Here is a 17,127-nt window from a genome sequence, read left to right as displayed (position 1 = left end):
TCTGTACCCCCTGTGCACATCCTCCCCTCTCCCTCCATCCCCGGTTCCCTGTACGGAGCAGCTGCTGTGTCACTGCACTCCCAGCCCAGTGTGGCTCCTGGGGGGGTCCCTGAGCCCCACACTGCCCCCCAGGATGAGGAGATGTGTGTGGGGCCGCGGGCACTACCGTCAGTTGGCGGAGACGCTGCTGTAGCTCTTCCTGACGGGGAAGGTCAGCGGGGCCGACAGCTCCAGCGACGCCGCCCGCGGGTGCAGCGCAGTGCGTGGGTGCAGGGGGCTGATGCTCAGGCGTGGGGAGGGCGGCTCGGGGGTCCCCTCGGGCAGTGGGGGCTCGGCCGTGGGCTTGGTGCTGCTGCGGGGCAGGCGTGGGGAGGGCTGCGGGCCGTGCCGCTTGGGGGGCGGACTGTGGTTCTGGAACCGCACCGTCTTCACCTGCTGTAAAGAGAGCAGCACGTCACCGTGAGCCCCAAGCACTGCCCTGCCAGCCACGGGCCTCCTGTGTGCCGGGGGGGGAAGAGCTGTCCTCGGGGCGAGGGCCTGACGCCCAGCTCTGGGGTTTGCTCTTTCAGTAGTTGAGGGTATTAGGAGAAATTACTTCTCTGAAAGAGCAGGCAGCTGTGGGAATGAGCTGCCCGGGGTGTGGGGCAGCCACTGCCCGTGGTGGGGTTGGAACTTGATGGCCCTCGGGGTCCCTTCCACCCCGAGCCATTCTGTGGTCTGTGGGCACAGCGGGGATGGGTTGGGGTTGGACTTGGAGATCTTGGAGATCTTTTCCAGCCTTAACGGTTCTGTGATTTATGGGGACCTCAGTGGGGTTTGTGCCTGACCTGAGACTTCAGAAAGCCTCAGAGTTTGATCCCAGCCGCTGACCCCATGAACACGGGGTCACTCTGAAGGACACCCTGCAGCACTTTGCCTTTCTGAAGGGCTCAGTTCCAATGGTCAGCAGCACCCACATCTGAGGTTTGAGGCAGGCTCCCAGCCCAGCGGCCGTGCTCCGGCCCTACCTTATCGCTGCTGTTGCGGGAGGTGTCCGGCTTCACCAGGATGGATGGCGGGGCCGACGCAGGCGGCCGCGGCGCTGCCTCGCCCTTCGCCGTAGGGTCCGCGGTGTCCAGGATCACCGAGCTGCAGACAGATGGGGTCCTGCTTTCCCCTCCTCTGACCACGAGTGCTGGTGGGGCTTCGTGGGTGAAGCCGGGCCTCGCGCCCACCTCGGCGGCGCTGCTGTGCGGTGGGCTGCCGGTGTGCGGGTACGGCTGCAGCCCGGCCGTGGGCACGCGGTGCAGGGAGCTGGCAGCCTGCAGCCCTGCCTGCCCCGGCCTCTGCAGGGACCCATCTGGGGGTGAGAACAGGGGAGGAGGGTTAGCGGGGTCCCAGCGGAAAGGCGTGGGGCAGCAGCGTGCAGTGGGGATGGGCAGCCCTGCAGGATGAGCTCCTGGCTTTGCCTGACCCCCCTGTCCTGCGCTGAGCCCCCCCGAGGCAGCACACTGCAGACCTGGCGCTTCCCATCCTCTGCCATCGTGTTTTTGGCCACGCACACCACTAAGTGTGACCCTTGCACCCGAGCCCTTCCCTGGTCCCCCCGGTGGCTGCTCCATCTGGCAGCTCCATCCAGGCTGCAGGGCTGGGAGTCTCACACGTTATTTCCTTGACAGTTCCTCACTGTTTGCAAGATGGATTTTTTTAAAAGAGCCACCACAGGTGCGTGGGCTCCTCTACAGTAAATCAGCTTTTAAGGTAAACCCAACGTTGAGTGTAAAGCCTCTGCTGGAGCCCCTTGCAAATGAGCCCCGGGCAGCATCACTGCCCACCTGCCCCAGCCTGGCAGGGCACGTGCTGCACAGCCACGGTCAGAAGTCAGTCCCGGAGCAGCACACCTCTCCAGCTGCAGCCTGCTCCTGTCTGTGCACCTTGGATGTTCCCAAGCTGTCGGACTTGGCTCCTGAAATAGAACGCTTCCATTCTCTTGCTCATCTTTCCGTGTGCTTACTGCTAATTTTACTCTATTCTCTTTGGGTATTCTCTTTGGGTTTTCAGAATAGGAGAAGTATTCAGGATATGAGCTCACCAGAACTCCTACGGCAGCGCTGCTGGGTTGTACCCTTTTGTTCTCAGTTTCTTTCTTAATTCCTGAAAATACCTTAATTTAACCTTCTGTAACTGCCTCCGTGCACGGAGCTCCCAGGGCACCCCGTGACAATTCCCACACCTCTCTCTGGAGCACCACAGCCGAGGCAGAGCCCGGTGCTGTTAGCACAGCCGGGGCTCCTCGCTCCCCGGGCACACAGTGATGCTCAGCACCGTTCCCGCTCCCTTTGCCCGATGCTGGCAGCCCCTCGTGGTCCCTGCAGCCATCCCCGGCTCAGCTGTGCTGCCGCAGCCCCCCATCCCCCCCCCCGCACTCACTCCTCCTGGTGCAGCCGCGGCCGCGCCGCAGCGATGTGTGCCCCACGGGCAGTGCCGCTCTCCACGCGCGGCTCTGGCGTTGGCCGCTCTCCGGAGCGCTGCCCTGCGAGGACAGCGAGGCGGCCGACAGCGTCCACGAGGCGTAGAGCGTGGGCAGCTTCGGGTCGGGCACGCTGTGCTTCCTGCGGGCAGAGCAGCGCGTGTCAGCGCGTGGGGGGGGCGTGTCAGCGCGTGGGGGGGGCGTGGCAGGGCGTGGGGGAGGCGTGGCAGCGCGTGGGGGGGGGGCTCAGCGCGGTGCAGCCCTCCGGCCCTGCGCTCTCTGCGGGGCTTTGGAGGGAACTGCAGAGTTCGCTGTCACGGTGGGCGTGGGGTCCGCGTGGGCACGTCCCCGCAGGGCTGAGCGGTGGGCGCTGCTTCTCCAAATAGCGGAGTGGGAATCCAGGGGAGGTTTCCTGGTGGGTCCCCACATTCTCTTTGCAGACACTGTTCTGAGCTGGTTGGCCAGGACTGTGCCCCTCTCCGGTGCATCTCAGGGAAACTGAGGGCGTGGGCCATTTTTTATTGCCTGTATCTGTTAATGATTGCTCTTTCTAACGCATTTGCTCAGTTACATCCACGGCTTCCAGCATCTCAGTGCCTGCTCTAGAGACAGTGATGCCACTGCGGGAGCAAGAAGACAGCATCCTGCAGGTCCCCACCCCTCTCTGCTGTCCTCGTGCCCAGTGGCTGCGGCACTGCCTGGGGTGCAGGGCCGTGCCCTAAGGTCCTCCTGCAGCCCTGCACTGCTCCTGGGGTGCTGCTGTTACTGCAGAGAGAACTCGCAGGGAAGATCCTGCCTGCAGCGTTCAGCTGGGGGATATGGATAAAAGAAGGGCCGCCTGGGCTGAAGAAGAGTACATCTTGTCACAGCATCTGTCCCTGAAGCGGTAGGCAACCAGCCAAGGGCAAGGGGAATGCTGCTGTGCCACCCTTCCATGCAGGTGCCCATTGGCAAGAGGGATGGAGGACTAACGAGCACATGGCAAAGCACCACGAGGAGTGCAGATGTGTGCTCTGCCCGGGCGGGGCGGTCAGAATCTGTCTCAAACCTTTCCAGTACTGTACCTAAGTTCTTCCATACTCCTACAGCAGCCTCTGCCCCAGCAGTCCCTGCAGCTCCTGCTCAGAGCAGCTGACACCAGTCCCAGGCACACAGCCCTACACCCCAGTGCCCTTCCTGCAGGTGGGACCCCAGGGAGCTGCTGGGACGGGGGTGGGGGCGGGGGGTGTGGAGTGGTGCACGGTTTGCCTTACGCACGTGTTGGCTGAGAGGTGATGCTGCAGGTGGGGGAGAGTGACGATGGCCGCCGAGTGCCTGAGTGATCCCGGGGCAGGATAGTAGGATGCACTGACCTAGGGGGAGGAAGGAGACAGACAGCAGTATGTTAATGCGAACAGGGGCTTATTTTAGCCCCCAGAGGAGCCATTGAAATCATCCGTGCTTCCAAAAAGACAAAGAACCTCAGTGAGCTGCAGAGGGATGCAGCAAACAAGGCACAGGGTCGTTCAGTGAGCACAGGCTCCTCTGGGGAGGATGGACCCCGTCCTTGCACTTGAAAGCAAATCTTTCAAATTGCAGAAGCAAAACAGTAGAGACAGTGAAACGTTACAGGCTGACACCGCCCCACCCCAATGTACCCCAGCACAGCGATGTGCCCGGGAGCAGTGCCCGGGAGCACAGCCCTTCCCGAGCATCCTCCTGTCACAGCTCCACGCCGCTCCCGGGGCGGTGGAACTGCTGCCTCTTCTGACACCTTTCCATGCTCCCACCGCCCCAGCTCCGTGGCTGTGCCCACCCCAGGCAGCCCAGAGCCCACACAGCACACGGACCCCGAGCATCTCCTGGAGAAAAATGGCTGCTCAGAAGGAAGGAAACCTGAGCGGTTCCAAGGCAGCACCTCAGCACATCTGTGCTGCTGCTTTTGCTGTTGACAATCGCTCACACTGAGACACTTTTGGTGAAATTATATTGGGGTCATGAGGCACGGTACCATTTCAATTGAATTATGGTTCTATTGTAGGGCTTCATTTCCTCCCACATAAAAGAGGGCCTAATATCCAGGGCTCTTTGCAGGCTAATGCGAAGCACAAAATGCCTGCTGGGTTTTATTGCACGGACACCGAGCACCGGGGCTGCCTTATTGCTTTATAAAACGTTGGAACAGCCTTCAGCGTGAAAGATGCCACATAAATCTAAACAAAACCTTTCTGCTCCCATTTCCGATGATCTGTGAAGATCCTGTATTGAGATCTTCAGGCAGAGCATGAAGCAGTAACGAGGCTCTTTTCCCCTGCAGCCAGCAGGGGATGCACTGCCAGGGTCAGCCCGGACCCCCAGCAGCTCGGCACAGCCGGGGGGGCTGCAGGTGGGGGCTGCCCGGGGAATGCCCTGCATGGCAGGAAGCAGAGAGCTGCAGCAGCAGTGGATTCAGGATAGGGCAGTGACCCCGATTCCCATGAGGCCTGACACTGCTGCTCCTGCAGATGCTCTCGTGCTGTTGCGTTTGCCCTTCGTGCTGAAGCCTGCCCTGCGGGGACAGCCCAGCGGGTGGGTGCTCCCAAAAGCAGGGGCTGCAGTCGGGCTTTGATGCTGGGGCTCAGGATGATGGGACGGCCCCCGGGCCCCCTGGTATCCCACTGCCCCAACAGTGCCATTCAGAGCAGTGCCCAGGGCCACGTCCAGGAGGTCTGGAGATGTCCGAGGATTGGACTCCAGTCCCTGTCTTTCTAAGGGACTCTAAGAACGGTCTTTTCCTGTTCAAAAGTGTCCCCAGCAGCCCGCTGAGCTGCCATCCTCGGGCGCTGCCAGTGCCACACCGTCACACACACACTCTGAGTGCCCACCCCACGCCGCCCCACAGCAGCCTCACCTGGGCGGGGGTCCCGCGGGGGGGATCCTGCTCGCTGCCCGCAGCGGCCACGCTGGGGTTGCTGGAGCTGATGAGCACCGGGGAGCTGATGCGCAGCGCGGGGCGCTCAGCGGGAGCGTGCACCATGCGGTTCAGCGTGTTGAGGGCGGTGGTGATGGAGAAGGGCCGCAGGCTCTTGCGCCGCGTGTCGGGCACCTTGTGCAGCTCCCGGCCCTGCGCCCGGGGGGAGGCCACGCTCAGCGGGGTGCAGCGGAGCGGGGTGGGCCAGGAGCCCCTGCTGCTCTGCAGGAGCTGCCGCGCTGTCGTGTTCGGCTGCAAGAGACAGAGGGGAGGTCTGGGGGCCGCTGCGGGTCCTCCTCCGTCGGCAGCGCGGCCGCGGGCAGCACACAGCAGCTCCACCGGGGTCTGTGGGACCCAGGGCTCGAGCGCTTCCCTGGTGTCCTTCCAGCGACCGGTCCTGAGCGCCCAATGACCGGCGCAGAGCTGGCAGCCAAATTGAAACTGGTTCAAAGAACACGTTGCTCAGAGCCCGGCGCTGCCATCGAGGAGCCCCCACTGCCTGCAGCTGCACGGCCTCCGCGGCACTGCTCATGGGAAGAGCCCGGCCCGGAGCTCACCGAGCCAGGTTCAAGCTGTGTGTCTTGGAAAGTGCTGATCACTACAGCATTAACACGAAGGGCATGTGGTGACAGTGTTTTTCACCAGGATGACTGCCAGGGGAATTCATCACGATTTACTGCTGACATGAACAAATTGCAAAACTTGGAGATTCTCACCCACTCAAGTGAGGCAATGCGGCCGGCTGGGGATGAATGGGAGCTGGCGTGGGGCAGGGAGCTGCTGCTCAGCGCTGTCACTCTGCAGCACGGACTGATTCTGCATTTCCTTCCTCCTCACTTCTTACAGCAAGGCTTAAGAAGAGTCATGTGTGTACATGTACACATACAGGGTGGGCACAGCGTCATTTCTCTGTGTAATTAAGCTGCAGCCCGAGCCCAGCTTCTCTGCCTACTCTAAGAGCAGCGTGCTCAGTAAAGGGCACAGATGGGAGCATCGAAGCTGGGAAAGCCCCGTGCGTCCCACAGCAGAGCCACCACTGCCTCCTCCGTGGTTAATTCCCAGCTCCTCGGTGGCACTGTGTGGCCCTGGCTGGCTCATTTCTGTTAACGTCAGGCTTAAATGAGTTAAAATGATTTAATTAAATGAAAAGATGTTTTACCAAATCTATTAGAGTTCAAACAAGACGTTCTACCACTGTCCTTTTATAAAACAGCCACAAAGAGGTGCTTGCTGTAATTATGGTGATTAGGAGCGTTAATTCTGTTTCTAGGAATTCTTGTTGGTGCCACACTCCCACTCTCCCGCTGCACCACAGGAGCACAGTTTGTGTCTGGAGCAGTGCTGTGAGGGCTCTGCCCCCCCCCCCCTGCACTGCAGGGCTGTGCTGGGGCCGTACCCACCTCCACAAACAGCACGGGGAAGATGCCCACTTTGTCTCCCAGCTTGCCCTCGGCCCAGTTGCCGTCCACCCTGCTGATGACGGTGATGATGTCGCCCTGTAAGGCAGAGCTCTGTTAGCAGGCGGCTCGCCCCACGTTTCACAACGCTGCAGCTCAGTGCTGCTCCCCTGCCAAGCCCTCTGCTCCTTCTGCTCCGAAAGGCAAGTCCTTATTCAGCACAGTGCTCGAGCATGGCTTTAGTTTAAAGGCATGGATGAGCAGGGTCATGGGCACGAGCCTGGGGAAGGGGGTGTGGGACACAGAGGCACTGTTTGCAGGCTTCCACCACGTGGAAATGTTTCTGCAATCCCCATGCCCAGAACGAATAACAAAAATGGCATTTTAGCCCCAAACGAAGCAAAAGCCCGACGTGAGTGGTGGGGCAGACGGTGTCAGGCTGCCACAACCCTCAGACCAATACTTCAGGAGCTGAGATTGCCCGATGCTATTGCAGTGCATGTGTGTAGAATGATGGCAGGGGTGGGCGGCAGGCGGGGCTGGGGAGTGGGGGTTGGGGCAGCTGTTCCCAGCACGGGGCTGCTGCACTGCAGGGCTGGTGCACCCCACATCCAGCCCTGGCCTGTCACAGCCCGGACTGCCCCGAGCCTCCTTCAGCTGCCGGAGTGCAGGGAGCATCTGTGCTGTGCTGGGGACGGATGGTGGCTTCTGCAGGGACGCTGCTGCCTCCAGGCACTGCTCTCTGCTGTGCTCTGCACTGCCTCACCTCCTCCTGACGGCACAGGGACAGCTGACTGCCGCGAGCTGCAGTTGCACTGAAAACCATATCCTGCAGCCGAGAGCAAACACAGGCTCTGCAGCCTTTGGGGAATGAAAGGAAATAGAGGAAAAGTTCAGGTTGTGCCTCCACAGCTGCCTCAATGTGTTGAGGCTGCGTAAGAGAAATGCTCTCAGACCTGGAAGCACTTCTCACTGATACGTCAGTGGGCTCTTTTCAGGCTCTCCTGTGTTCTGAAGGGAGAGCAAACATCCACCGGCAGCTGCTGCTCATCAGCTCCAGCAGCCGAACCCGGGCCTGGGATGGCTGCTCAGGGTCGCACTGCGCTCTCGTTCTGGCAGCATCCGCTCACCCCCCCGGGGGAAGCAGGGTCTAGTCGCTGCTGTCCCTGTCTGGTGGGGCTTGGAAACCTTCCTGGCTTTCAGCAGAGAGCTGCTACGCTGCTGCGGGGCAGCAGGACGCAATCCGAAGCAGAGAACCGGCCCAGCCCGTACTGCCCATCCCTGCCCGCGCAGGGCGGTGTTACCTTGTGGAATGACAGGCAGTCGTTGTTCTCGCTCTTATCCCTGCTCCTCAGCTCGAAGTTGTACAGAGCTCTGCAGAGGGGCGGCGGCAGGGGCGGCTGCTTGAGGACCTGCACGGAGCTGGCGGGCACCGCTCCGCTGACGCCGTTCAGCTCTCCCAGGTACCAGCTCTCGTCCAGCTGCCGGAGCAGCACGATGACGTCCCCCTTGTTGAACCTCAGCTCCCCGGGGTTGTGCCCCCGGTGGGAGAACAGAGCCCTGGCTCTCGGCACCTGCGGGATGGACAGCACAGAGCTCAGCCGGGCAGCGGTGCTCAGCACGCACAGGGATAGGGATGAAGCACGCGCTGCCACCAACCCCCCCCATCCCTTCTTGGTGTCTTTTTCTAATGAAAACAAGCTCCAAAATACTTCTTCTAAACGTGTATCCGGATGAAAAGGAGGCTGAACTTGTCTGAGAATATTAAGAAACAATTAATGCCTTAAAGCAGTGTTCCCATGGGATCCTACTGCTGCTCTGAGTTCCCTTCTCATGAAATCTGTCTGGGAATGAGGTTATTTCTGATCCGGGGTGGCTGGAGCTGCCCACAGTGCACATCGGGGGAAGGGCTGTGGCTTTATTTGGGTCTTTAAATTGGGGTTACGGGAACAGAAGCTCCTTGATGTTATTGTTGCATTGGTATGACATGAGGAAGAGGAGATGTGGCAGAACCAGCAGAGGAGAGGGACCTTTAGCACTCTGACTCTCATCGAAATAAGCTCATTTAAAATAACAGCCTTCCTGGCCCTTACCCACTCCAGAAAACTCGATTTTCCACAGCAGGCAGCAGACCACCACGCTGAGTGCAGGCGGGCCCGCCCCGGCCGTGCTGCAGTGATGGGGAGGGCCGGCAGCAGGAGCTGCTGTCCTGCTCCTGGTGCCCCTTCCCCGCTGTTCTGTGCTCTGCTGAGCAATCCGAGATGCACCTCTGCAAATGAGCAAGCTGGAGGTGTGCTTGTAGTGCTCGTGGAGGACCGATGCAGATACCTTGAGCACTGTGCTGTGTCCCACAGAAGCACATCCTACCCGAGCACAGCGACCTGCAGTTGTGCTCTGTGATGTGGGCATTGTTGTGAAGCACAAAGCACAGAGTGAAGTGGCTCAGCAGGGGCTGTGCTGTGCCCACACAGGAGCTATCAGCTGCTGCACGATGGCAGCACTCAGAGCTGGGGAACCGCTGTCCTCCTGGCATCGGTCACACAGCTCTGCTGCTTCAGCACAGACCGCGTTCGGACGCTGGATTTCCAGCAGGAGAGCTCCATCTGACATCACACCACTCCCCAGACCCGTCCCTGGAGCAGCTGCCCAGCCTGAACCCTGCGAGGGCAACGAGGGGAGGAGGGAACACAGCACTGGTTTGTTTGGAGCACCCAAAGGGCCTCAGGAAGTGATTGGGGTCTGGGGGAGAGAAATGCTTTCAAATGCTGAGGAGAAAGGAACCAGGAGGAGAAAAACTGTATGTACTGCATCTTCCTCAAAGCATTTGGAACAGGAAGCAATTAGTTTAATGTTTCGTTCTAATTGACTCATCTTGTCTGTTAATTTGCAGTAATAGTAAACACATGCACTTGGCTTAGTAACACCAAAAAAAAAAAAGGGAAATCATAAAACCCAAATCCAGGAGAGCTTCACTGTGCTGTCCCTGCTTGGTGACTGGGCTGCAAACACAGTGCCCGAGGAAACCCACCACAAATGCATCACAGCACACGGCCACGTGCAGGACACAGTGCCACGGGCACGCAGCGTGTGTCAGGAGCACCCCAAGAAAAGGATGGGCACACTGTGGAAGTGGGCACGTAGAGCAGGAACAGGAGGACGGAGAGGATGAGAGTGGCTGCACAGCAAAGTAAGGCTGCGCATAAAAGGCTCCAAGAACGAGTTATGGAGATGTACTGAAAAGGATAGAAACTGAAATGAAATGCAAACCTATTACTAGCGGGAAAAGTTGAACGGGTGATGGGTGCTGAGAAGTCTGGAATGTTCTCTCTTCAGCAAGAATCATCATATCTACAGAATTCGTTTTAGTCCAACAGAAATTGTTTAATTATTTCTGGCATTTGGTATCAGCTGCTCCAGGCAGCCATCCAACACGTCCCATGTGCATGCGTGTGTAAGGGAGCGGCTCAAAGCATCTCCTCATAGCTGGGAGAAAGTGCACCGTGGTTATCTCCAATGGGCTCGTTATCACCTCGCTGTCCCGGCGGGGGAATGTGAGCACGTGGTCACAGCACTGAGATACTGAAAGTGCAGAGAGGGTCACAGGGGAAAGCAGCACCGGGAGCTGCTGCGGGGGACGGCATCCAGACATGGATATCCCCATAGCACCCAGCGGCCTCGTGGGAGGAGCAGCTTATTTCTAGGACAGTGCTAATCTCTGCCAAGAAGGGAAGAAATCCAGACCCGGGCATCTTCCAGCTCCGCTGCTCTCCGCTGCTAGCTCGGCCTTCCTCCCGGGGCGGAGCTCCGCGTTCCCCCCGACGGGGCGGGATCCCCGCCTGCCTGCTTTGTGGCAGCGCGTTGTTCGGGGCTCCTCGGGATCCAGCCGGGTGAAAGGAGACATTTGAATGTAAATTAATTGCCGCTGCAATTCTGTTTTTCTGCTTTTAGGCAGAGGAGATAACTCCCGCTTTGTCGCGCAGAACAAGGCCGTCCGAAGCAAGCCTGCCGCTTCCGTCTCCTTCGGGTAATTACGTCTGAGGGCTCAGACGGAGGCATTTCCGCGTCCCCCCCCCAGGTGTGCTCCCACCTGCCAGGTGCCAGCAGCCGCTCCCAGCGCCGGGACCGTGTTCCCGTGGGGCGTGGGGGCTGCGGGCACAAACTCGGGGCCGCAGCCAGGCGTGGGAGCACGGCCCGCAGCTGAGGGCTGAGAAAATGCAGGGCGAGCCTGGGTGCGAGGAGAGGGCACGGAGCATCCCGCACAGCGCGGGGGGCGGCGGCGTGGGGAGAGCACTCGTGTCCTGCAGGTCCACGGCCCTCGGCATCTCGCCTCTTCTCAGCTCTGCCCGCTGCTGACCTGGCTCGCGCTGCAGGAACGGGAAACGGAGACAGCGACGTCAGGAGGTGTAGGGCAGCCCCTATGAGGGCTCTGCAGCCGTCTGTGACTCAGTGCCGCCGCTCCCGGCCCTGGGGCTCTGCGGAGCTTTGCGGCAGCTGTGGTGGAGCACATGGCCATATTAGGCTTCACCGGGCCCGTGTGAAGCCACGAGAGAGGTTCGAGATGAGCAGAGCCGGCGCCAAGCCACAGCAACGCAGGCGTGACACCTGCGCTTGGCCGTGTCCCAGAGCTGCGTGCTCCTCGCTGCAGGCAGCGTGGCAGTGACGTGGGGCTGAGGGCCGAACCGGGGCCGGATCAGGGTCCCCACACCCGGAGTGGGGCCGGGGCTCTGCTGCACCGCCGGGCTCTGTGCACGGCTGCCCTGTGTGGCTGCTGTCAGGTGGCAGTGCCTGTGCTGCAGTCAGCACGCTGGGATGTGGTGTCACAGCTTCGGGCCGCACGGAAAACAAATGTGTCAGCCCTCCGTGCCCCGTCAGGACGCGCTGCTTCGGGGCCACGTGGGGCTGCCATGGCTGCCTGCCCCAGCGCTGCTCCTTCCACTGCACCACGCGTGTGCCCTGCGGTGCCAGAAGGGGATCTGTGCTGGGGGGCAGTGCCAGAGCTGCAGAGGGGCAGAGGCAGTGGCTCACGATGTCTCCGTGCTGTGTCCTTGCCTCTGATAAACCTGCCAGGTTTTTTGGTTTTGCTCTGCCCTGGCAAGGTTTCGCCTTCGCACTGTTTCAGAGGAGTGCTCACGTAAGGACGGTGCATCTCTCCGTTCCTCCGGGACCTCTGCCCAGCAGATGTTTTGGTGGTAAGTTTATGGCCACCGTGCAATCCGTGATGAGCTGCCCTTGGCTGACCTGTGGGTCGGGACTGGCACCGCCCCTGCCCATGTGCCACGCTCGCTCTTGCCCAGGCCTGGATGCTGGATGAAGGAGCTGCTCTCCTCCTTCTGCATTCTGCTTCCAAAAGGATCCTGACTGCCTCTGGAGCCAAGGTATGCATGATCCCAGCAGATGTGGTTTCCCAGCAGGTGAGGCTTGCTCTCCCTTCCCTGCAAAATCATTCGGATATTCTGTGTTCCTGGTTGTCCTGGACACAAAGGAAACCATTGATTTCTGACAGAGAGATATCTGTCCCTCAGAAATAGCACCCAAGCTGTGTCCTACCTCCTGGCAATGGTAGAAGAGGGGCCTTACCCAGGCCAGGAATAGAAAGCTGGGCTCAGTCACCCACTGACGGGTCCTAAGGGAAGAGTTTTCTTAAAATCCATCACCATTCAGTTGTACAGTGCCTTGCACAGCGCAGCCCTGAGCCTAAGTGGACTCTGAGTACCTGAAGATTAGTAACAGCAGAGGAAATTGCTGCACTGAAGGGCAAGCAGTGCAGATTCCCACATGAGGAGGGCAGAGGAGAGGTAAAGCAGAGTGAGAGCGGGCCCAGCCTGAAGCATGGCTGCCCCTGCTGCGAGCCGTGCTCCTCTTGGCCGCCGCTGAGCTTCGCCTGGCAGAGCAGTGTGAGCTGTCCCCGTGCCAGGGAGCACCACGGACTCCATCCAGGAGCAGAGCTGCACGTGCCCCAGTGCGGCCGGGCAGCGGTGGGCAGCAGAGGTGGGGAGCTCAGACTTTCAGCCTCCTCGCTGACCGCGGCACTTAGAGGTGAACGCGCTACCCTGCAGAAATCCTGCTGTTCTATTCCTGACTTGCCATCTGAGTCTGACTCATTGCCTTGGTAACAAATTAAAACACTTTCATGTATTTGCAGCTCAGCACCTCATTTTGTGGAACCTGGGAAACTGGCTCCTGCTGCCGGCCCCAGTGCCCTGCACGGAGCGGCCCCGGAGTGCCAGCCCTGCTGTGCTGCCTGCGCTGCCGCTCCGTGCCACCTCGGAGCCGTGTGGGCTCTGCATGGGGCACCCAGCAGCCTGCCTGCCCCTGGCTCCAAGCTGCTGTTCTGCCTGCAGGGTCTGCCCAGGACGGGAGGACGCCCTGGTGCCACGCTGTGTAAGTCCAGCTCTGCTTCACGGCCACAACTGAGAGCAGTGCTATTGACTGCAGCTCTCACGTCGCTGGGTGATCGATACTGATGTGGCTGACCTCCACCATAGACACAAGAAGCTGAAACCACACATGGAGGAGGAAAAAACTTCGCAATGGTGAACGCGTGTGGGGCGAAGACCAACACTCGAATCACCCTGACTGGGGCAACGGAGGTGAACTGTGGCAGATCTCTCCTCCCAGGGCATCACCAGACCCCACGCACAGCACACAGCAGCACCGTGCAGGTGGGAATGGCCTGGGCCAGGCTGGCCCTGCGTGGAGCTGGGCTTCCCCCCGCAGCTCTGAGCCCGGGCCTGGCACAACAGCACAGTGGCCAGCTCTCCTCTTCCAGGGCGCTGAACAGTGAATGGGTCAGGGATGTGTTCACCCCTCCTGGGTGCAGCCACGAGCGTGGTACCGAGTGAGGTTTCACAAAGATCCAGCGATCCAAATCCTGTCTGTCAAATTCAGAAAGGAGCTGGAGATGTTTCTGGAGGAGCAGAAAATACCGAGCGCGGGCACTATATATAGTGCCCATGTGAAGGTGGCACCGTTGCAGCGCGGTGTATTTTTATCCCCGCGGAGCTGTTATCTGCCCGTCTCCCACGGCGTGCGGGAGGAGCGGCCGCAGCGCGGCTCCTGCGGGGGGCGGCTGAGGGGGATGCGGTGCGGAGTGCTCTCCCTGCCAGCTGTGGGGCTCACTGCCCTCCCCCTGCAGCCTGCCTGGGCCCCACACGTCACAGCCCTGCTGCCCACAGCGCCGGGCGGGTGAAGGGATGTTTGACGGAATCGCATCCTGCACGCGGCTGGGGGCGGCTCCGAGGAGTTCAAAGGACTCAGTGTAAATAATTTGCGCGTTCACCTCCTAGCAAATGCTTTCATTCCCGAGTTCCAGACGGTTTATTACGTGGGGATCCTGAAAATCCAAAGTCTTGTCCTCAGCACAGACGGTGAAGTCCTGGGGCCCGGGCAGACGTCCCTGGGCAGCGCCTCGCAGCACGGCCACGTGCACCCAGCCGGGCTGTGCACGGAGGCACTGCGAGAGGGCTCCGATGGGCGACGAGGGGAGAGCTTGGGATGGGCTGCAGTGCAACTCCCGGCTCCTTGCAGCTCCTTGCAGCTCCTTGCAGGTCCTTGCAGCTCCTTGCAGGTCCTTGCAGCTCCTTGCAGCTCCTTGCAGCTCCTTGCAGCTCCTGGCTGCAGCCTGCTGCTGCTGGTGCACGCGGAGAGGTGCGGATCTTTGGTTTGCTTGCCACGAGGGGATTTATTTGATGCTTTTTTCATGCATGCTTATGTGGATGAAGAGCAACAAGCTGGCAAGAAAGCATCTCTGGGAGGCGAAACTTCATTCGAACTTGTGATTTCTCAGCTCCGCAGAGTAAAGGAAGTTTATTTATAGATGGTCTTTTTTGTAAAGCAAAACGCGTCCTGTATCCTGCTGCTGATGGTGTACCAGGCTGCAGCACAGCACGGTGTGTGCTAATTTTATTTGCTCTGTAGCATGAGGTGGTGCACAGTCCCAGTGGTGATCAGCAGTCGGGGGGGGGGGGGGAGGGGTGTTTCTGTGGAGACCCCACCACCTCCCAGTGCAGGGAGTGCTGCACCAGGGATCAGGGAGAGTGGGATGCAGAGAGCTGTTCCCTGGGCTCCCAAAATAGAGCAAGCATTTGGGGGTGGCTGTCTCACGGGAGCACAGCATCAGCCCCACAGCAATCCCAGTGCTCCCTGAGCAACTGCTGAATGGCTGTGGCCAATCCAGAAAGTTCCCTTTAGGGCCACACGACCCCAGCAGGGACGGGATGGGACAGGGACATGCTGTGCTGCCCGTGGGGTGGTGGGGACAGCCACGCTCCTGGGGACTGAGTGCAGTCCGGGGTGCTCAGGAGCTGCCTGCGTGGGGTGGCTGCCTGCACTGCTCATCACTGAGTGCTTTTGCCCCTCCTTTGGGATTTTGGTAATGGGGTCACTCCAGGAGTGTTAGCAAAGCCTTGAGGACGCTGAGGGAGGAAAAGTAAATCAGCTCAGTTCAAACTTTTCCACAGAAGAGGTCTAAAAATAATCGTAAGCTCAGATTTCTGTTTTGGGAGAACTGTGCTTGTTAAACAATGTTGATAATAATAATAGTAATAGTAGTAGTAAGTGCAGTATTACAGACTTCTGCTGCCTTAGCCAGGCCTGTGGAGAGGTGCTGACTCCGGGCTGAGCACAGGGTCCTCAGTGCACTGTGCTGTCACTGTTTGGTGGCCCTGGTGGTGGCAGCTGGCACAGGGTCACACCGTGGCCCTACAGCCCCGTGGGCACTGCCCCCACTGCGTGCCACCCGGAGCCATGAGCTGCCAGCAGGGAGCTGCCACTGAGCAACACCGGCTGTCCTGAGCACCAGAATGACAAAGGGCTGAGGGAGGAAAGGTGCAACCTGTGTGCTGCACACCCTGCAGAGAGCTGCCCTCCGACTGAGGCGTGTGCTCCTGTGTGCTTCGGGGCTGTGCTGTTTCCCTGCAGGAAGCCCCAGGAGCTCCAGATGTTGGCTTGGAGCGGGGACGACCCCCTGGTGGCACCGGGGCCCCCGGCCACACACCATCCCCTGCCACACAGTGCTCCACAGCTGGACAGCAGCACGGCAGTGACAGATCTGCTGCAGGTCTGCCGTGTCTGCAGGGCTGAGCAGTGCCCCAAGTTTATCAGAGGGGTGGCACAGAGTAGTGCAGGTGGAAGAAAAGGACAATCAGAAATACAACCCCAAACTCAGGCAGAGGCAGGCCCCCTTCGTAGGTCTCATGCCACATCCTAATTATTGCAGAAAAGCTTTCGTACTGTTAGAGATGATGAGGAACAGCTTACAGCTTTAAAATTAGCCAAGGAAAGCATCCCTGGATAAAAGGAGAGCTCAGTATTTTTCATCACCAAATCTTTTGCTAAGGACACAGATGTCCCTGTGCTCTTCCTCCTTAATTCTAGGGACACTGAGGTGCCTTTCTCCACCCCCAGTAGTTACAGCCGCGCGCCGACCGATCTGATGGCTATCAGACCCAGTGAACCGCCTGGAAGTTACAGCATCAGAAACGCCCCCTGAAGGTCAGGAGGGACCTGAAAGCTGCAGAGAAAAGCAGCAAAGTTTGCGTTAAGGGGAAGGCAAACTGGTTTTGTGTGAGCCCGGGACTCAGCGCAGCTACTGCTGCGATGAGCTCCAAATAGAGAAATATCCCGAGGAAACAGCAGCGAGATTTGCAAACGAGAGAACGGTCCCTCTTCCTCCGAACGCCAGCGCGGCAGTGCTGGCACGGGAGTGGGGCACTCGCGGCGCACACGGAGCCCCGTGCTCGCGCAGTACGGGCGCTGCTTACCCCGTCCGCGGTGCTCCTGGGGGCGGCGGGCGGGCGCTGCTGGGTGGGCTGCGGACCCCGCGGGGCCCTACGGACGCAGGCGGGGGAGGACAGGAGCCCGGAGCGCTGCACGGAGCCAAAGCGGGGCGCGTTCTGCCCGAAGCGGACGCCATCCAGCAGGCGGATGAGCAGCAGGTTGGCCGGCAGCTGCTCGATGCCGCAGAGGACGAGCGTCCTGCACTCGGGGCACCGCAGCTCCTTCTGGGACTTGAGGATCCTTTGCAGACAGGGCTTGCAGAACGTGTGCTGGCATGGCAGCACCTTGGCCGTGGCGTCAAGCTTTTCGAAGCACACCGGGCACTCCAGCAGGTCGAGCAGGGCCAGGTCGTCCATGGTGAGCACCGAGCCGCCGTCACGGCTGCGCTGGAGACGTCCGCATGGCAGAGGCAGAGGCGCCGGGCAGAGGCAGGCACCCTGCGCGGAGGGGAGGAGGAATCAGAGCAGAGCTCGGCTGCTGGAGCCTGCACCGCATCCCACCTACATGGCAAGGCAGTGCCTCACGAGCCCATTTGCAAATGCCTACTTTGCACTCCCATCCAAGCTGCGGTGAGT

General features: G+C 60.1%; 1 protein-coding gene across 1 annotated transcript; it reads right to left on the bottom strand.

Annotated features, from left to right (window-relative positions):
- Nucleotides 1–16,928, bottom strand: SH3RF2 (SH3 domain containing ring finger 2). The gene is made up of 8 exons (XM_065734929.1): nt 16,537–16,928; nt 8,080–8,349; nt 6,779–6,874; nt 5,319–5,630; nt 3,707–3,801; nt 2,410–2,591; nt 1,008–1,339; nt 1–435 (listed from the first exon to the last, which is right to left on the bottom strand). The coding sequence occupies exons 1-8, from the start codon at nt 16,906–16,908 to the stop codon at nt 169–171; spliced, it is 1,926 nt and encodes a 641-aa protein (XP_065591001.1). The 5' UTR covers nt 16,909–16,928; the 3' UTR covers nt 1–168.
- Nucleotides 16,929–17,127: the final 199 nt, after the last annotated feature.

The sequence above is a fragment of the Cyrtonyx montezumae genome, unplaced genomic scaffold (assembly GCF_038088225.1).
Source record: "Cyrtonyx montezumae isolate F1298 unplaced genomic scaffold, pur_monq_1.0 scaffold_18, whole genome shotgun sequence".
Classification (NCBI taxonomy): Eukaryota; Metazoa; Chordata; class Aves; order Galliformes; family Odontophoridae; genus Cyrtonyx; species Cyrtonyx montezumae.
Note: the sequence above shows the minus strand (reverse complement) of the source record. Positions and strands in the feature narration are given on the sequence as shown.

Coding starts and splice junctions, on each gene's coding strand:
- SH3RF2 (XM_065734929.1), bottom strand. CDS start 16,908: ATGGACGACCTGGCCCTGCTCGACCTGCTGGAGTGCCCGGTGTGCTTC. Junction 6,875..8,079: donor ACTGCCTGTCATTCCACAAG/GTAACACCGCCC, acceptor TCTGCCTTACAG/GGCGACATCATCACCGTCAT. Junction 436..1,007: donor CCCGCAACAGCAGCGATAAG/GTAGGGCCGGAG, acceptor CTCTCTTTACAG/CAGGTGAAGACGGTGCGGTT.